This window comes from Fundulus heteroclitus, chromosome 6 (genome assembly GCF_011125445.2).
Source record: "Fundulus heteroclitus isolate FHET01 chromosome 6, MU-UCD_Fhet_4.1, whole genome shotgun sequence".
NCBI lineage: Eukaryota > Metazoa > Chordata > Actinopteri > Cyprinodontiformes > Fundulidae > Fundulus > Fundulus heteroclitus.
In genome coordinates this window covers 19,710,244-19,731,771 of record NC_046366.1, presented here as the reverse complement: position 1 = coordinate 19,731,771, position 21,528 = coordinate 19,710,244, and the positions used below count along the sequence as shown (strand labels likewise).

The window sequence follows — 21,528 nt, the reverse complement described above, 5'->3', positions numbered from 1 at the left end:
GGAGCATCTTCAGGTATCCAATTAGGGACCCTCGGAAAAGTCACATGGAAGCCAAAAGTGTTAGAACACACATACACTCTCGTGTGTCTTGTAGCTGTGCCATTGAAAAATATGAAACTTATACAAAATATATAAAGTCAAATAAATGTCAGATAAATCTGAAATGGATTGGGAATGATAAAAAAAGAGCAGATATGACAATTACTTTTTATTTCATTATTACATTCCCTGTGCCAACACTTTTTTCCTGTAATTTTGATGTGGGCAGCATCTGAGCGCCCCCTATTGACAAGCCGCCACTGGTTCCCAGTAAGAGTAACTACCAGATAATAAAATGGAGCAGTGTAAAAACCAGCTGCAGCGAATAGGCTGTAACTAAATTGTGATGTTATTTTATTTTTTTAACTTTACTTCTATGACTTATGGTTACACTGACCAGCAATGCCTCACATGTTGCACTAGGTGTTTCATGGTTCATTGGTGCCAGCGGGCCACCTTCTAACTTCATTTTCTATTTAAATAATCATGGACTCCATTGTAAATGACCACCCAATACCAACAGGATGACATTTTAAAGTTTTTTAATCATAGCATTATCATAAAGCACCAAAACACATTTAAGGTTGGAGCTGTTTTGAAGTCTGCTTTGGTCTTGGCTCTTCATGGACTAGCCATTACCTTTAGCTTTCAGTGCTGTGATAAATGTAGACACCAAGAAAGCAATCTTTGCAATTAACGACAACTGCTCAAAATCTTTTAACAAAATCTTGTTTCAAAAATCCTGAACTATCCTTTTCAGACTCCCTTAGCAGTGCTGAACTGTTTGCAGCAATGGGGTACCGCGCGCGAGCTATTTTTAGAAACACGTCGTCACGATGACGTCACATCACATGGTACGCAGTGGGGCAAACTCCGGAAACCCGCCGCTGTTTTGCTGTAAAAGAGACGTGCGTTAGCCTAGGTTTTACTCGGTAAACGACTGCTTTTTCCAAATCTAAGACCATGGTTTTTAAACATTGTTGCTATGGAACGGGAGCCAGCGACTCGAGGTACACTGATCGGCCGCATATGAAGGATGTTTTCTTCAAGACTGCCAAGTACACCGGTGCGGTCGGCCTACACAACAGTTCAACCCGGAAAAAGTTACCAAATTCAAGTACATATGTAGCAAGCATTTGGTCGGAGGAAAGGGCCCATCCGAAGAACATCCTGACCCAATTCCAGCAACATCAAGTCAAGGTAAGAGTATTTTGGTGTTCGACATGTTAATAAAGTAGCGCCTGCTACCATGATAGCATATAGGCTATCATGGTAGCAGGCGCTAACATGATAGCCTGCTACCAGGATAGCTTACTCAAAAACATTTCAATACCCATTCCTGGACGGTGACTGCAAACAACAACAAAAAAAAACGGCCGACACTGCCATGATCGCCGCGCAGGAAAAAAAAACAAAGCTTACCGTTCATCAACTCGGCCAGTTTTCCAGTCTTTTTAAGCCCTCGACACTCAAGCCATCGTTTGGGCTGAAGGTTGGTGTGTTCTTCGACAGTTCGGCCAGTAATCCGTGCGCCTGGGACCTCGTCTTGGGAAAGTTTAACGGCTGTAAAGTCGGTCAGATCGCTGGTTCTGTTGCGCTTGTAATAGCTGGGTTATCCGTGCTTTCTCTCCTGTATGCCCTACCTAAGCGGCAAAAGGGGCGTTGCTCTTGAGACGGTGACGTCACGTGCGCGGTACCCCATTCAACTAAAATGTTTGGTTATAATCATTTCTAAGAGTAGGTTTGGCCAATATTATTAAGGAAAACTAAATGTTTAAACAGTATAGTCTGGTTGGTAGTACAAGCCACCCAGATTCACCCACCCTGCTCCAATCAATATTTTTGAATTCTGTTTTTTATTTTTTATTTTGCTGATTGCAGATCTAATCCCAGAGATATGAGGTGTGTTCTCTGTTAGCCCTAAAATGTAAGTCATGACAAGTTCTTGAAGAATGAAAAACAAATAGCATTTGTCAGGAAGATGGACACAGTCACCCTTCAGCGGTCATAGAGAAGACAAAGCTTTTTACAGTATCAACAGAGACAAGACGTGACCTTATGGCCTCTTGGGGCAAAAGGTGAGCGCTCTGGGAGCAGAGGCCTGGTTCCAGCAGTCTGCCGGCAGCCGACAGTCATGCTCCCCCAACAAATTCCTTCCCTTCTTAGATCCCTGCACAGCTCTCTCTGCCTTTAGCCCCTTCACACTGAGATGAATAAAAGTCTTCTTTTTTTTTATTTTTCCCAGGATGTTGTCTTATACTGATACTGACATAAAATGGGTGGGAATTAGAGAGCCATGAACTTCAAGGGAGATTCAGCTGGTGCTTCTGTGCAGGTGGTTGAGTTTAAAATTCATTTTAGTCTGATTGGGCTTCAGGTTAAGTAGCCAAGGAAGGATTTGCAATCTCAATTTAGTCTGAAAAAGTCACAGTGTTGAGCAAAGATTTGCTCCAGAACAAGACCGTGTGCCGAATAAAGGAATGTGCTTGATGTTTGACCCGAGGGCTTTCATCTTATTTACATATCTATCAATATGTATCTATATATCTATCTATATATACATCTATCTATATATATATATCTATCTATATCTATATATATATATATATATATATATCTATATATATATATATATATATATATATATATATATATATATATATATACTTACAAATGACATGGAGAAGTATAGAGAAAAAAAGCTGTGCCCATACACTAACTGTCACATCTCAAAAGTCAAATCATATCTTGCACAGACTGAGGAAGAGCAAGGTCATCCACTGCAGCAGAAAGTGACTCATCTCACACCCTGATGCCCACTCACAAATTGAAACGGGAAACGTTTGCTTTCGCAATAAAATAAATGTATCAAGATCTACTGTTGTGAATAGACTCAATAGCCACAAAAAGACATGTAAGGACATTGGTCATGAACCTCGGCACAGCAGCTAGCTCTCCCTGCAGCAAATTGAACACACAACAGGTTTTGTTTTTGTTGGTGTTTTTTTTTTTAGACAAATGACAGCGCGACACAAACCGAGCCTGCGAGCATCTCAGCAGTGTTGCCTTTTTTTTCTGACAAGGCATGTCCTCCAAACCAGACCCACTTTCAAGGACCAGGTCGATGACATGCGTGTGACTGGAGCGCCCTCTAGCGGACAGATTGCAGAGATTTCTGCCAAACGAAATGCACATCAAAGGTCACTCTATGCAAATAGCGCCATGAACACAGAAATAGTTACAAAAAAAAAAAATACGTTTGATATGCAAACACTGTTATTTATAATTCATGTCCTGCCGCGTGTCCGTAAGCAAATCTATAATTCATTCAAATGTAAGTGAAACACATCAAAAAACATTGTGTATACATTTTATATATATATATATATATATATATATATATATATATATATATATATATATATATATATATATATATATATATATGTGTGTGTGTGTGTGTGTTTGTGTTTTGAGGATGAATCGAGATGTAAGTCAGCTGTCTTGAGATAACATATGCAGACAAAGTGTCATATAGCGCTCTTATTCAGAGGGCATTTTTGAATCATCACAACACTGAGCACTTGCCAGTGTGTCAGACCGCCTCTCTCTTTCTGTCCCCGAGACAAGCCGTCTCAATAAGGGAGACACATGGAGGGGGGAGGTCGCACGACTCAAATGAGAAAGCTCATCACTTTCAGGAGTCACCCTCAGTCGTGCCGTGTAGGAAACAGATTTATCATCAGGACCGGCCTACCAAATCACGTTATGTTTCCAGATGCGCCATGCATTACTGTCTGGCCTGAAGATGCCATGTCGCTGGCAGAAAAAAAAAAAAAAAAGTCTGTTTATTTCAGTAATCCAACGCAAAAATGTGAAATTGGTGTAGTCATTACACTAAGATAAAGTTCAAACGTTTGATTCTGTTCATTTTTATGGTTGTGGATTGCAGCTTTCAGAGCCCTAACTTCGGTATCTCAGCAAATTTAAGTTATATAAAACCTAAAAAAAACAAAAAGTTATTTAAATAAAGAAATGTGCTACAGCCTGCAGATGACTACTGGCTTGATGGTTGTGCAAAAGACAATACCAGGAGCCCCCACATGGAGAAAAAAGCCATTTCCAACCTACTGAATGGAAACTTGCGTAGAAGGAAAAAGTGTGGTTGACAAATGGGCACAAGCAATGATAACTACGGCCTTGAGAGGATTATGAGTTTCACCAGGCGTGGACTGTGATTGAAGGGAGCGACATCTGTTGGTGGTCCGCTGTGTTTTGTCAAGTCCAAAGTCATAAAAGCGGTAAACCAGGATATTTTAGAAGCCTTCATGCTCATCTCTGCTGACGAGCTTCATGGGGATGCTGATGTTTTCCAGGACTTGACACCTGCACAGTCAACCTGATGGTTTTCATTATCATGAATAATTTAGCATCGTCACGAGGACGCTGATTTATCGTGTCTACATGTTTGCAAACGCCTGAAACTGAAAGGTAGTGTTTGTTACTTTGACTTTTATTCCCAGTTTGTTCCACAAGAGCAGTAATAGAGGTTTTAAAAACTAAATTTAATACCGGTATTTCTAGCAATAAGCTGTACTGCTTAGTGGTGTCCTTAAGTGACCCACTCAATAACCAGTAAATTGGTCTGAATTTTTTTTCAAGAGAGGTATTTGTCAGCCATGACTGCAGCGATGAATCAATGCTTTCAAAAAGGCTGCAAAGGGATTTTAAAATGTTACAGTTATCCTAATAATTCCAACAAAATATGATCGTTTAAGTTTACAACCCTGGTAGACCTCAGGGAATCGTATAAGGAAGAAACCAGAGCCAATAAACGCATATAATGCAACCTATAGGCTTCCATGACACCTCCACCCCACAGAAGTAATTTATACAAAGACTTTTTATTGGTCTCATGTAATTTTCTGAGACACTGAATATTGGGTTAGCTACCATTACTGAAATTACATTCCCAATGATACTCCAATTTATTAAGCCTTATCTGTACACATTTAATTGCCTTCTTGTTTATTTTGAATACTAAACTGGTTTAAAAAGAAACAAGGACACATTCTCAGAGGAAACCGTATCCTCTCCTATCATGACCAATTAGGAGTAGCTGCTTCCCAACACTGCAAGGTTACCAAACTACAAGAGATCAGTCTCAAATATATTAACTGAGAGGAACAGAGGTACGTGCAATTGGTGGATAAATTAGATTTAAAAAGCAGCAGTGTGTATGCCGCATGTTCTCAATTCAGAGTGAATATCACTAGTTTTCTCCTAAACGGCCCAATTTAGTGCACTGTGTTCACTGAAGGCCCTCGTGTGGAAGAACTCGCAAATGCCCATGAAAGTGGTCAAAAACTTCAAAAACAATGCATCTTTTTCCTCTCTTTTTAGCAGACAGTGATTTTAATTTCAGAAAAATCACAAGTTCGTACACCTGCCATTTTCACTAGAAGTTAAATGCAAGGGTTGCAGAACAGAACAGGCTTCAACGTCTGTTACATGTCAAAGAGCTGCAGAACAGAAACATTGGTTGTGTGTCAAATACAGATATAGATTCATATATTTATTAAAAAAAAGGAAGAAGAAGAAAAAAAAAAGAACGAAAAATCACCGTGTGACACTACGTTTAGACTACAGTCACAGGTTCAGCAACGCGGAGATTTCCAGGAACCTGCTAACAACTCAAATACTTGGCTTCTCTTTGACTAGGTATTACGTTACAGAACATGCCTTTTGGACACCCGTGTTGCTTTGACTTCAGTGATTCATCATTTAAAAAAAAAAAAAACAGAAAACTATTGGAAATCTGGTTACAACCTGTGAGGCGTCATGCTTCCCTCTTCAAGCCTACTCAAGCTGGAACAGGTCAAACATAAACTTAATCGTCAAACTAATAATAATAGCAGACATCTGTGGTCTTGTAGTCATGACTATCTACTCGGTGCTCGCCTGCTGGGAAAATTTTCTCTTTTAAAATGAGCTAGGCAATAAGAAAGTCCAATCTTGATCTCGAGGACGATACTGTTGATGTGCGAAGTGAGCCTCTTGATGACTTTACACAATATTTCTAAAGAGAGGAAGGTTTAAGACAGAGGGGCGAAACAATCCATTACGATTAAGTGCTGTAGGTTTGTCCTTCTGGTGGTTGTGGAAGCTTCATATTTTCTTTGGACATCATTAGACGCCTTAACTCTTGAAGAACAATTTTAATGCTATAAGAATTCTGCCATTTTGCTAATATTGGTATGCTACGTGAATCCACCTAGGAGACAAAACAAAGGGGAGGGGGACAAAAAAAAAAAGCAACAAATCAGTTAGTTTGGTAAGACATCAGCTGCATAACCGAGGTTTAAACAGAACGTATTAGAGCTTCAGATCTGCTAAAGGCTTCTGTTAGAGCATAGAGCAGGGGTGTCAAACATACGGCCCGCGGGCCGTATCCGGCCCGCCGAACAATTTAGTCCGGCCCTGTGGCTAAATGCATTATCATTATTAAAAAAAAAAAAAAAAAAAAAAAAAAATTTTCCCAGTGTCCTGTCTGGCAATGTGGCAATAAGATGCCACAAAGAGCTCATCAGATTTGACTTTCACAAGTGGACAAGATAAAAGGAAGAGAATGATAAAACAATTATTGAAAAAAAAACATGTATTTTGTTTAATTGAAAATATGCAGTTCATATGTTGTCCACAGGGGGCGCTGTGTTTTAATTAGCAGATTAAGCTTCAGGTGTGGAAAAATTTAAATAATTTCTTAATTTTTATCTGTTTGATGTATTTTGTCATGCAGAACAGTGTTTTTAAGTTCCAAAAAATGTGAATAAATGTTTTTCAACATTGTACAATCACTGTGATCAGTTCTTATGCATAATGCACAAGTAAATGTTTAACTGAGTAAAAGTATTGTTGAAATTGCACATACTTTTCTTACAAACACTGAGGTTATTCATAATATATTGTGTAAAAGTGAAATTAATTTAATATAAAAATCAACAAGTCCACATTTATTAGTTCTATTTAATCTTGCAATGAGTTTACTCGTGTGGCCCTCTTGAGATCAGATTAAGCTGTATGCGGCCCCTAAACCAAAATGAGTTTGACACCCCTGGCATAGAGTAACATGGCTGCTGTACCTGCTGTCCAGTAATGACTAAAACAAAGCAACAGGACATCTTTCTTTTGGAGATAATGAACAAAAAAAACATTTACATAAAAAACATTTTTGTTTAAAGTGTAACTAACCCAGACCCCAGACTAATTTTGACATGTTCCACTAAGTGTGGAGACGAGCGGAGGGGTGTGATCCGGACCAGGGGTAGTTTAATCTGACATGTTCAAACATTGAGCGTGACCATGGCGACACTGGCGGTTTGGGGCCGATTGTTGACCGCCCTCGTCACCGGAGGGGCGAGGGAGGCTTTGTGGAGCCCGGCGGGGGCAGAACCTTATCAGATCGAGCCGCTGGCTCAAGGCGCTGACTCGGCGATGCCTGAAGCGATGGGAGAGGATGGATGCCGCTTCTGAGCGGTGACGCAACGTTAGCGGCGTCATCGGCTGACATTCAATGAAGTGACGCTAAACGTTATTAAGAATCATTTATTGTCCCCGCGTCTTACCCTGGGGACATTTTTTTTGGGGACAGACACGCAGACAACAATCTGAACAGGGAGTGACAGCAGATTGAGTCGGTCAGCTGGCTGCACTGGTTCACCACACTTACTGAGAAAGCCAAGCATGCAAAACGGTCTTCAGGGTGTGCGAGGACCGAGTCCCGAAAGTCAGTCCTTTTTAAATAGGATTTATTGTGTTGCATGATTTAGTCGCTCAAAGCTGCTTTAATGACACATTCATGCCTGCAGGACACTATATAAACTGGGCCTTTGGGGTAACAGGTCTCTGTTACTGTGCAAATTATGACATTTTTCATTAAAATTGTTTAATTCTGCAACATGTGGCCTAAACTGTCAATACTCGCATTTCTAACTCCTGACCCGTCACTGAGACGTGTCTGAGTGAGACGTTGTTGTAACACCGGGCTGTAAGGTTAGACGTGTAACCAGGGTCCGAAATTAACACTCACCAGATGCCAAACGCGAGTAAATTCTCCGTTTGGCGAGTGGCTAGCTGCCACACAGCCAGTAAATGTACTAAATAAGTCATACGAGCTGAAAACACGTTTCAACCCACAGAGGTCAGTACTAAGACGGTTTAGGCCAAATACTGCAGTATAAACTATTTTAAATCGAATTGAATGCCAAGATTTGCACAGTAACAAAGACAGTACCCCAAAGGCCCAGTTTATATCGTTTATCTGCAAAAAAAAAAGATGATTTGGGGTTTAGCTACTCAAAAGAAGCACCACTTATAAAAGGCAAGACTCTTAAAACTAAAGCAACAAATAATGAGCTGTGCATCTTGCTGCAGGAAGGCTACCTAAGCAGATAGCCTGACTAAGTCATAGGAAGTCTAACTTGTTTTGTGGCGGACGAAAACACATTTACCCTGGAAAATAAACACCCAGGAAATCAAAGGGCTCGGAGCTGCGCTTAAAAAATCCCCTGAGAATCCTAAATATTTTCTCAGTTAACATTTTTACTAATTATACTAACCTCTGTAATATCTTATTCCTGATCAACTATGTGTCAATCCTCTTCAATTAATATTAACAAATATGAAAAATGTATATATTATACCATAACAACTGATAAAATGTGTCAATACCAATGATTTTCTTTATCAAGAAAAAAAAATACTAGTTTTAAAATATATAGTGCTGCAAGAACACCAAGAATTTCACATGTATAGTTGTGATGTAATCTAATACATTATCATGATCAAAATAGTGTATAAAGTTTTGAGGTTGTATATTTGTAGTCTGATAAGTCATCGATGCACTCCAACATTTCCTCAAGTATAAAGTATTTAATTTGCCATTTTTGGAACAACTATGTATACCAACTGTTTTTTTTTGGCTAGAAACTTTGTAACACATTAAATAAGCTTTAAAACATTTAAATGGATTTTGCCAATAAAAGGTAGATTTAATAATTGTTTTTTTTGTTTTTTTTACCATAACAAGCATAAGACGGTTCTGACGACTGCTTTAACTAAAAATATGAGCAGATTGAGCCGCATCTTTGTATGGAACAGAAATGACTAAAACCTGATTATGCTTCAGGAAGAAGTATCCCACTACTCATTTAAATATTTTGATTATTTGACTGAACTGCAAAGGGATAAAAATAGGATTCAGCCTCAAAGAACGGCGATGGTATAATCATCAGTGCAACAACAGCATTTATTAACTACTAGTAAACTTAGTAGGTGTCAGTTGTATTTTTGCTGAAGTCTTTGTTTCAAAACCAAAATTATCAAATGGTTTAAGTAAAAATAGCCTAACTGTAACATTCAGCATATCTTAGCAGCAGTAGGAGTAATCGCTGCTTTCCTGTTTTAAATAAAAGCAATTAGATCACATGACACATTTTACCTTTAACCTCTAAAGTAGGGGTGGAAAAATCCAAGAACAGCCAGAATAAGATCCAGCAGCACCGCAAAATGTCCTCACGTTTTATAAATCAAATACCTCATAACGTAAAGCTAAACAAAAGTTAACATTTCTCATATTCAGATATTCTAATTTCTTAACTGATTGCATGAATATCTTACTCGGCTTCAAGCTTCTGGCAGTCAATCTGAACACTTCCTCCCACACAGATAATAATAGATTAATGCAATTAATTACAAGCCCGCCTTACAGTGACCTTAATATTGACTCAATCTGGCAAAATTTGTTCTAACACAAATGGGTAGACCTCAGTGGGAGGAGACTGGCTGTTATTATGAAGGGACGGAGCTGTCTGGTTTAACTGAGCGCCCCCTAGTGGAACAGCTGCGTTAACTGCAATAAACAGAGTTTAGACGACTGATCCAGGCAGAAATTTGTCTCTTTTTTTTTTAAATAAAAGATTTTTCAACATAAAATACCCGACACAGTGCAGTTAAAGTGGGAACCATGACAGATCGGCCAAGCTGCTGCGAGCCACGCAGGACGGGGGGGAAAGAGCTGCATGCTGATTGGGAGCCATGCTTCGCTGCTCCTGCTCTCCACAGTTGCTCCAAACTGTTTCTGGTCTAAAAGCCAAGACGCCTTTTGGTATTTAATACATACCAAACATCGCATTTGGTTCATCATAAGGATGGCAAGCATCCAGCTCTGATTTTACTGCATTAAATTGTATTTAAAATACCATGATGATGGACCAGAAATGTTTTAATTAGGTTTCAAAGCAGCGGCAGGAGTTTAGCGACAGCAGAGAACGTTCCTGCAACGAGGACATTTATTGAACTACCATTGTGCCTTATCTCACCTATTATATGCGTTATACATATATTTTAGTTTTTCTCTTATTTAGCATCTAATTGAAAGCAAAAACAAACAAAAAAACATTAATATAAATGTGAATACATTTAGGCTGTAAAAAGTTACATTTCTTTTTGCGAAAACCCTGCTATTGTGTTAATTATCAATGCCTAACGTTGATGAAACTTACCGTCCCATTGGAATTATTTATCCCATTCATGCTAATTTTTGTTACAAATCTAACAGTCGGCGCCGTCTCTGGGTACCTAGGTCCACACTCCACCTTCAGGCTGTATATTCTGTTCTCGTAGTTGGTCTGAGGAGACAAAAAGAAACGTGGGTTAGAGCAGACCCCTGCAGACAGGCTTAACCAGGCCGTCTTTTTTTTTTTTTTTTTTTAACGCATCAGGACCGGGAGGTGAGCTGCGCCTTACTCTGGCTGGTCCAATGATCATGCCTGTCCACCGTGTGAGAGTCATGTCTTCGTCATCCTCGAGGCCCCAGCTGACTGTGCCGTCACCTTCACCCTTCTGGCCTTCTTCAAGCTCCTCCAACAAGCGAAAATTGCGTGGAACTTTAACTCCTGAGGGGAGACGAAAAGGCGCACAATCAGTTTTATAACAAGGTCCGCTTCTGAGATAAGAGAACAAAAACGGATCCGATGCCTGATATTTCTTGCGAAACCTGTGCCACGCGGCGGGGTATTGTGCGATCAATAACGACGCACCCCTCGTGAAGGAATGCCCCCCCAAAAAACACCTAGAGTGGAGTCAGGGCGCTTGTGTCAAAATCTAGATTCAAGTGGAGGATGTTCGTTGGATTGCCACCAATCACAGAGAGACGAAGGGTCTTATTGATTATTTCATGGGCGTGCATCTGGGAGGTTATCTTTAGCCCTGACATTCAGAAGGGAGTCCATTCATTCATCAAAGCGGCCAAAGAGCCAAGAAACGCAACCAGATTCCAGGACACACAAGGCTTCCTTTATGCAGGTCTAGGGCTGAACAATTAATCGCATTTTCAATATAATCGCGATTTAAAATAACGCAATTTTCAAATCGCAGAGGTCTGCAATTTTTGGCTATGTAACAATGAGGGAATTAGACTCGTCCATTAGGTGTCAGTAAAATGTTTGAAGTGGGTTTGCCTCCACATGGAAGGGAAGACAGTTGCAGCAGTGAGATATTCTAATTGTATTACTTGTTTTAGAGTTTGTATAATCATACATAGCATTAAGTACTGGGCAATCAGTTTAATACATAGACTTGCTCGTTGGTTGGACTTTGCACTTTATCTTCAACAAGGATTGATGTCTAATTAAATTAAAAGCTGTTTTCTTGAATAATATTCTGATCAATAGAAACATTAAAAGTTCATATTTAAAATAGTCCTTGTTAACAAACATCTTTATTTAGAGGCAATTTTTGTTGCTTGTGGTTAATGCGGAGAAAAGTCAAAATTGCAATTTTGATTAAAATATATTGTAGGCAGAACGCAATCATTACTGCTCCGAGTTTAGATGTTGTGGGTCTTTTAGCAACTAATCCACATGGCGAGGAAACAAATTGATTTGTTGCTTGTATAAATTTTGAAACACACGATAAATTAAACTGGAAAAAAAATAAATAAATAAATAAAATAAAAAAAAATCGCATAAAATCACAATATTAAGAGAAAAAAAAAAATCGCAATTAGATTATTTTACTAAATCGTTCAGCCCTATGCACTCCAATTAGTGATGAAAGTTATTGATTAATGAGTTAATCTGAGGTTGACTGATCTTATCCATCGACTAGTGATTGTTTGATAAGCGGCCATCTTCTTAAAAAACAGTTTTGTCTTGTATCAATGGGCTCTTTCAATGACATCTACAATACGCTGAATTTAAAAACAGGCACATCCTTGTATTTTAACCATTTACTGTACCAGCTGTAGTAAATACTGACCACATAAACTATACATTGTGGTTTTATCACATTACTAAACTTATTTATAAAATATACCCAAGTTACTAGAAAGAAATAAGATGAAGAGAATGAAAATATGTGAAATCAGAAACTTAAGCTTAGCCACTTTCAGAGTCAGGGTGTTTAAATTAGTCAGAGGAAGCACAAAAGGTTTAAGAAGCAATTTAAAAAGAACCTGTAGGACTTGCTGAGACACCTTCAGTACTTCCCTGCTGTCAGAGACGCACAACAAATAACAGCGATGCCCACGAGCGTATTTACTGCAAACCGACACTTTTAGACCGACCTCTGTCACGAACCGCGCCGGTCTGGGAAACTTAGCGTTAAAGACGGGTTTAAATGTCTACTGTATAATAAGTTAGTGCTTGCTTTAAAATACTAGCAACACCCTGTTTTACAGCTGCATTATCACACCCAGAAATAATCATAAACAAGAGAAAAAAAAATGTAAGTGTTAAAGTCTCTCTGCTTTAGGGTCAGAGCAAACACAGACTCTAGATAATGAGTAGTTTACTCAGCAACCAAAGCAACACAAACATCCGTCATTTCCATCTCAAATGACTGTTGCCTTGTGATGTTTTGGCAAAGAAAGCGACTTAGCCGCAGTTCCTTATCAACGTTACCATCTCTTTACCTTCTCAGACGTTTATGTTGCATTAAACAAACGTATCAGGGGCCCTGAGAGCCTGAATGCAGGTGTCTGAATAACACCTTTCAGGACGATTCTGTGTGGTCTGAATACTGCAGGGTTTCCCCCGGAAAACTGACTAACCCCGGCGGAGGTTTCAGTACAGAGGAGGGGGGGTGGTGCTAATGCTAGCTTAGCATGTCTGTCTGCACCGCAAAGTTGCTCCCAACAACGCTTCTGTGTAGGGCTGGACCATAGATCGATTTTATTAACTCAAATGTGCAATTTATGAAGATTTTACATTTTTTGGGGGGGATATATATATTTTTTTTGCCAATGCACTCCTTGGGCTTTCATGAAACTTTGTACTATATCAGTCCCTTAAGGGCAAGACGTTATTTAAGAAACCACATTGACAAAATATTCCGAAGAGGAACGTTTTTATTAATCCTAAAATGAGTCAACTTGAACGGCAGCTTGTATTTAGTTGCAGTTGAAATTTAGGTCAACACCTAGACAAGATGATTTAAGGAAAGGTTTATAAAATATTTTCTGTATGGTAATTTCATTTCAAGAAACAAAAAGGGAGAAAAAATTGTAACGCCTGGCGGCCAGTGGGGGGAAACTATTGTGATCATGATACTGAGATGACGATAAACTTGTGATGCATTTTAAGTCAGCTAAAAACAATATTGTCACGTCAAATCTTCAGAAAATAAAAAAGAAATATCGGAATTCGTCCAGTTTTCCCAACTAGGCTGATTTCTGAATTACTTTAAAATACCATTTATTATACTGAGATGAAACAATACACAGAAAAACTGACAAACAAAAAAAAAAAAATTTCTACTGATTTAACAACTACTTTCCCATCCAGGAAAATGTTCCACAGCTTTCTTGCTGCACAATGTTAGTCTAATTAGTAATAAAGGAGACGGCTCCATTGGAGCTTTAAACGTGTAACAACAAGACCGACCGATACAAGAAATGACTTGAACTCCGGAGACAAAGCGTACGCCGCATTTGCTCTGTGGATTCAAATCAAATGCTGCACCGGCTCACTTTAAAACCTCTGATGCTGCTCAGCAGTTAAAATCCAGCTGTACTGAAAGCTCTGTGGAAAGGCGACAAGATTCAAAGCACATGAAACTACAGCGCTGATTTTTACCGGGTGAGTCAGGGTGACCCTCAGCCATCCTCCATGGGCCGCGGCAACAGCTGACTTCATGTTAGCATAATGCTAAACTTTTCAATGGAGGGTTCGGCTAACGGGGGGGAGGGGGGAAGGGGGTTCTTGTAAGACAGATGATATGTTGGCACCGCACCTGCAGCCTGACGGTGAAGGACGAGCTGCTCACAACGCCTGACTGGAGGTGCGGAGGAAGGAAGAATGCTTGCTTACTCACAAGAACATCATGAAACCAATTCATTAAAAAGGAAGCAAAAACAATCATTTAATGGAGGCAAAAATCCCTCCCCCACATCACCGATTCATTGTTTCCTCCGCCGTCAATCATTCATCAGTCAGAATCTGACGGATTTCCTCTTAAAACCCCAAACAGCAGCCAGAGTGAAGGACTGTTTCCCCAAACTAGTTTCTAAAAACATCCTTTGCAGCTTAGAATTGTTCAAAGAGTCTCATTTTTTTGTAAATGGAAACATTAAATATCAGTAATAACTTTATAAATAATGATAACCACTAGGGTTGTCACGACACTACAATTTTAAACTCGATACCTGCACTAAAAAAACCAAACAAAAAGAAAACTTGATAGTAGTGCTGGCCGATTACGGCTTAAAGGTGCATAGCCACGTTATTTGACTGTAGCTCACTCTTGTTGCATTTGAAGTTTTTTATGAAAGATTACCACGTCCTGCTGGCGCATTAGTTTTTATTTTTGGTATTTTATGCTGTGTTTTTGCTCAATTCGTTAGTAAATAAAGCCTTTAATGTTTATTTATAATAATTGAAGTACAACACTCTGGATGCGCAGCAGGGGATAAAACAAGGAAGCGGCTAATGGCTATTAGCATCTCCCAGCGAAACAATGAAGAATGGTCCAAGATCCATTGAAAAAGAAATGCAAAATAAAATATGATTCCAAGAGGAAAAAGACTGGGATGTCACTGGGAATACAATATGAACATTGGTGTCCGCTGAAGCAGACGCTAAACCTGCCGAGGCTCAGATGTGACCGCAGAGTTGACTGACGTGAATAAATGTTCTGATATGAGGTTCTTAAAGTGGCTGTATCGTTATCGTTGGTCGTCGATCACGCCGAGCTGCCGCTTTACTGCGAGGCATTGCAGAGGGTCAGGCTCAGTCCGGCATTATTTACAAGTGATTTATAAAATAAGCAAACCAGAATTATGATAGTTCTGTGATACTGCCAGTAGATGGCGCCACATCTGTTTATATTTGCCCATCATGCCCGTTGTGTGGTTATTTTAGCCTCAAAAAGGACCATCAAAACACTATCAGGGTAGACGCTTGCTGTTTCTAACCTTACTTCATCGTACTTTAATTCAAAGCCTTAAAATCTCAAATTTACATTTAATAATCCAATGTAAAACAGCCGGCAATTCTTTCAAAGCTTTTAAATATAATTATATTTAGAGTCCATCATAAAGATGCATCAAATAATCGGGAATCAGCCTAATTGACCCCCGTCATGTTTTGATGGGCAGGACAAAAGTTTATATAATAACATTACTATTCATTAAATGCATAAAAAAAACTAAGAACTCACAAAAAGTTTTCTTCACTTGTTGTTTTTGTTTCGCCAAATCTGTTAATATTTCTATGTAGTATATTCCAAACACGTGCTGTTTTTGACAACGCCCTTGTCAAAAACAGCGTGGGATCGATGGATTATACAATGCTTTTACTGATCGACTGAGCCTTTTCCTTACTTCCTAACTTTAGGTATACATTGATGTTACCAGACCACAGCTGAAATACCTGTAAAAAACGAACATAAGATAAAAAAATAAAAAAGAAAGACCAAGAAGAGTAGCTTACTGTTGTGGTTCTTCATCTTGCAAGGTCTACATAACATTTTCTATTATTATTCTTTTGCCCAATTTCAGAGCTGATATCTAATCATGATTTTTTTTTTATTTTTATTTTTTTAAATGGTACAAGATTTTTTTGCACTGCATTTTAAATAGTGAAAATATATTCTACATTAACAACTATGACGTTTTGGCTGAATACAAGGACTATTACAAAGCAATCATTAAAGACTGTTAAAAGATGGAAAAAAAAATAAAAAGAGCTGCCAAATTTTTATTGCTTGACTTTAAAAAGCTTTACCTAACCAAGGAACATGAATTTCCCCAGCGTTTTTCAGCTTTTAAAATCGCGTGACTGTATTTTAACACAGATCCTGTCATCGTTTTAAAAAGCTTATCTGACATTTAACTCTGCTAACAGCCATGTTTGTGTTTCTGTCATCAAGAAAAGCGTTGCTGTCTGGCCGCAAATATTTCAGATGTTGTTGAACACATCGCTCTGACAAAAAAAAAAAAAAAAAGACAAAAGGAAAAAAACAGGACAGATGCAGACAAGTTAAAGGCGAGGTTAAACTCACTAGACAGGTCGCACCAGCTTTTTTGTTTCTTTTGTTTTCTTCCTCGGAACAGTTTCGTTTCAAGAAATCACTTCCTAGTTTTTTCACTTTGCGTTCACCAAGTTGCAAATATGCGGGATTCTTTGACTGGGGGATAAGAAACGTTTATAACAAAAATATGGAAAGCTATGCGCGAATAAATAAATGAAACAAAGCTCCTTTTGATAGCCAGGCATTCATATATTATGTGCGACCACGCTTCCTGTCGAGCGCTAAAGCAGACGTGGGTCCCGACTAATTGCTGGGAGGACGCATGCCGTTCACGTTAGCCAACAACATTGCTGCGACCCGAGACGCGTCTCTCGATGCGACCCCGCCCAATCAAAGCCACGGCATTTCACGAGAGACTGTTGCAGCGTTTCAATAACGCCCAGTAAAACGAAAAAATAAATAAATAATTAACAATATTAACAGAAAGCGTTAGCAACGAGCGAGCTAAAAGCGAATAAAACCTGTAACAGACCCGGTCATGAAAACAAACATGTCCAGACACACGTCATGTGGTCACGGAGACGAAACAAACGTTTTCTCCTTGTGGTTTTTTTTTTTTTATATTTCCCCGAAAATTAATTTTTATTAACAACTCGCAAATATTGGCTTTTGTCTCTGCTGCTTGGTGCAAGATAGCCGAATGAAGTCAGCAGTTAGCTGGGCATATCGGACCGCCTTGCTCGAATATTCTAGTAGCTAAACATTAGCTATGCTATCACACTCCGCGGCTGTTTGCGATCCATATTGAAAACTCAACTAATTATAAACCCCATAAATAATTAATATTGCCAAAGAGCTTTATTGTGTATGAAACTACACTACATTTATTATGTTTTGTTTTTTTTGGTACGAGTTCTTCTTCGCTAGCTCGCGCGGGACAGGCTATTTCCTGGCCTCCCTTTAGCTAGGTTAGCTCCACGACATAGATGCGTCCCGCGGCGGCGAGCGCCCTGCCGGAATGGCACACGAAAGAGGCGAGTTCTAACTAAGAGCCGCCGCACAATCGCCCCTCGTTAGTTAAAAAAAATCCTCGTTTTTACGGGCGACACCACAGCAAAGGCGGGAGCTTTTGAGCTGCGCTTTGTGTCGACTCGGGTGTTCAGAGAGCACACAAACCTGAGGAGGCCGCCATCTTCTTCAGCCGAGTCCAGAAGCACGCAGAGGTGTGAACATCCGAGCGGGTAACACCGAGGGAGACGCAGCAGCAGCAGCAGCGCACCGGCCGATCAGCGCACTGCAAGCTGCTGCCCTGCATTTAACACACAGCTATGCACAAATAGCCATACATACAACCTTTTCACATACACCTTTTTTTTTATTTTTTTATCATGCACAACTACAAAAACTTACATATATTTTACTGGGATTTCACAGTGGAGGATTAAAGTTGTGCATAAATGTGAACTTCGTGGATTTTTTTATTTTTTATTTTTTACAAATAAAGACATATGTAAACCGTGGCATATTTATAATCGGGCCCCCACCCCTGGCCTGGGGGTAAATACTGTAAGAAATAACCCTTGCAAAAGCTTTGCACATCCACACACTCAGTGGCGGTTCGAGACCAAATTTACCAGGGGGGCCAAGGTGGGGCCAGTGTTTTTTCACAGGGGCACAGAACAAAAAAAATGAAACTATAAAATGGCAATATTTAACTGTGTAATAATATTAAGCGAGCCACTTGTGGTTTTGGAACTGCAGGTTTCAGACCCCTTGATCTAGCAGTTGAAAACTTTGCCCCCAGCTCAATACGGCTAAAGATAAACAAGAAACATGTTCATTTTTAAATCCTTCCAAGAGTAAAACTGTATAGGTAGAAAATAAAATTGGTCAAAGTAACCAATCAGTTATGGTTTCTTTGCCATTGCAAATAATTATGAGAAGTGTATTTGATGTTATGTCTTTAGTACAGGGGCCATAACAGGGGCCAGGACCATTTCTACAGGGGCATGGGCCCCTGTTGACCCCTGTCTAGAACCGCCCCTGCACACACTCAAAGATTAAATTCTTCTTACCAAAACGACTCACGATCAGTCGGACTGGAAGAAGAACCTCTGTAAATAAACACCACTTTTTGAGTCTTTTCTCTCTAATAAATGAACATGCTCCAGCCGCTGAAATGGAGCTGCTCGGGTGTAACGTATCCTACAAAGGCCGGATTTGTGGAGTAGATGACAATTATTTGTCCCGTCTGCAGCTCCTCCAGAGTCCGCCTATCTCTGTACTCGTATTGTCAGATGACGGATTGAACTTTGTTCCTTTATAGCTGGGGTTATTGTTTTTTATGATTGAATCCGCTTGCTTCTTCATGACGCTGCTTGTTTATTAATGGTTTCTTAACCAATCCGGTGGAGTTTTGGTTGCAACGTGGCTAAATCGGCAAAAGCTCAAGGGTTATACATTGTTTTTTTTACTTTACTTTTAAAGAAAACTCACTTAGAATTGCAACCACTTTGCTTGTATCTGTAAAAACATTTCATTAATTTGAAATGTTCAGCTTCCTTTTTTTTTAACCACACATGTGGTGTGAAGGTACTGATGTTATAAAGTCTCTAAATTATCTTTTGTTGTTTTTTTTTTTTTTTTAATTCCTGCTGCATTGTGTGTTGCACGACAAAAGTATACCTCACCAAATATGATGTGATCATTTTGTCAAGTGAACTTTTAATCATTCACGCCGTTTCTTCCCGCTGTAAAAGTCAGGATGTGGTTACTGATATGATCAGGGGCTTTAAAAAAAAAAAATTAAACAAGAGCAAACACGTCCTTAGTAAAACCACCTGTTAAGAGAGCTAGCTGCCTTGTCACATGGCTGCAGTGCCGTGCAAAAGTTTTAAACCAATAGTCCTGCATACTTTGCTTCCAAGGAGGCCGTGTTGGTTGGAAACCTCCAGAGTGGGCGGAATCAGTCGCTCCTCAAGCTTTCTCAAGATTTTAATAAAGCGTCTTTGTACTTTGGCAGCTTTTTCTCTATTCTTTATTATTATTATTTTTATAATTTGTTGTTTTTGTCATGACGGCGTTATGTGTGCTTTAAAAAGAAGATAAAAGAAAGATACGGGCCTATCAGAAACTATGATTTACGTCTGAAAGTCATGACTTTAAAAGGAAAATCCCCTTTTGCTCTCAAAGTAATATCTTAAGGGTCAAATTGTGTCTTCTGTTATTTTTTTATATAAGGGGAACAGGCACCACTTTACGATAAGGATCCCCTTATAGATGGCTAATAAATAAACACAGATACATTATTAGCCTGTAAACACTTTACATCTCATAAGTGTTTATTACGTGTAGCAAGTATAAAGTTCACCGCAGTATAAAGGTATTGGACTGGGCTACTGGTAGAGATCTAGGAACGGATTCTTAGAGGGAGAGACATGAGACTGAGATAACCTTTGATGGTACCATGTGTTGAACCGCAAATAGTGATTTAACAATTGACATGTAACCTCAGTGCAAATATTTACAAGAAATAATTAAAGGAAAAAACAAAACAGCGCAATAAACGGCCATTAGGCCTTCTTCTCCTTAGCTCGCCATCATAAGTCTTAGAACCTGGCCAGGTCCAGAAAGGCCTTTCTTCACAGCTTTGGTTATGTAGAGGGCTCCTGCAGGTCCACTCACATCCTGCTTTCCACTCCTCATGCTCACACTGCCCCACACCAGCAGCTTAGAATGACTGGTCATAGAAAGCAGCAATGCGATTGGTTGAATAGCTGAAAATGTATTATTTACAAAGCATAGTGATTGACTAAACAGCGAAAAGCAAATCGTCTTATCGCCTTTTCATCATGTTACCACGTGTATTGATTAAGTGCGAGTGAGAGACAAAATGGACTGGTTTGTGCTAGCGAGGTAGTAGCTCACTCTGAAACGTTCAATATAAGAGATTCTAAATGAAATATATAGTTGGAGAGATTAGGCTCTCTGTTTGGCAAGAAACAGAGAAAAGGTCAGTTTCGTCTTTTGCTCCTCCTCAATGCACATGAAACACTTCCGGATGAGTTATAGTTTACAGATTAATGAACATCTATAAACTATTTATTAGCCATCTATAAGGAGGGCTTTATTGTAAAGTGGCAGCAGGGAAGGTATCAAATCTTTTGTCTGGTGGTTGCAAACAATTAATTTAAAACTTGTTTCCTACGGCTGTGTGCAGACACAACCTTGGTTTTGTGGTTGGAAACTTATTCAAGGGTTAGATTTGGGTCCCATGTGGTAATTGAAAATGCAATAGAGCTAGATTGAATGTACATGCATGTTGTCCAGAACAGCTTTTCTTGCCCTGTCGGATTCATGAAGTTTTGCACTTTTACTTCGTTTTGCTATTTTTTTTTCATAACCCATTTTCACTTTTAATTTCCTGCTACATTTGGTTATGTAATAGATTTTATCGCCGCTGTTTGAAAGTTGTGCTCGTTCTCTTAATTTCAGCCACAAGCACTTTAATTTCCTTGTACTACTGGTGCAATGATAGATCCACCAAAAAAAAAAAAAAAAAAAAGAATCTGTGCTCGGAGGTATTCTTTAAAAGATCGCAGCCATGACCCAAGACCTTTGCAGTTTAGATTTTACCATCTAGGACAGGGGTGTCCAAAGTGTGGCCCGGGGGCCATTTGGGGCCCTTGTGCTGATTTTGTGCGGCCCTCAAACTGCATTTCAAGAAATATTTGGCTGATCAACACTGGGGACTTTTTGCAGATGGAAACTTTTTTTTTTTCATTACTGTAAATTTATTATAGACAAGTGTACAATCTTACAATTGAATGTTTGAGTGTTTGGTACAACACAAAACATTTGTGGGACTTATATACAAGCGCACTTGTTACATTCGCTTTAATTTCATAGTAAATAGGGCAACTTTTATTCCAATGCAGACTTCATGCTGTTTAATGTGTT

General features: G+C 39.2%; 1 protein-coding gene across 1 annotated transcript; it reads right to left on the bottom strand.

Moving 5' to 3' along the window:
• Positions 1 to 5,422: 5,422 nt before the first annotated feature.
• ube2v2 (ubiquitin-conjugating enzyme E2 variant 2) lies at positions 5,423 to 20,274 on the bottom strand. The gene is made up of 5 exons (XM_036137778.1): positions 20,254 to 20,274; positions 17,746 to 17,878; positions 10,846 to 10,994; positions 10,602 to 10,727; positions 5,423 to 6,313 (listed from the first exon to the last, which is right to left on the bottom strand). Exons 1-5 carry the CDS (start codon positions 20,272 to 20,274, stop codon positions 6,167 to 6,169), a joined length of 576 nt encoding a protein of 191 aa, XP_035993671.1. The 3' UTR covers positions 5,423 to 6,166.
• Positions 20,275 to 21,528: the final 1,254 nt, after the last annotated feature.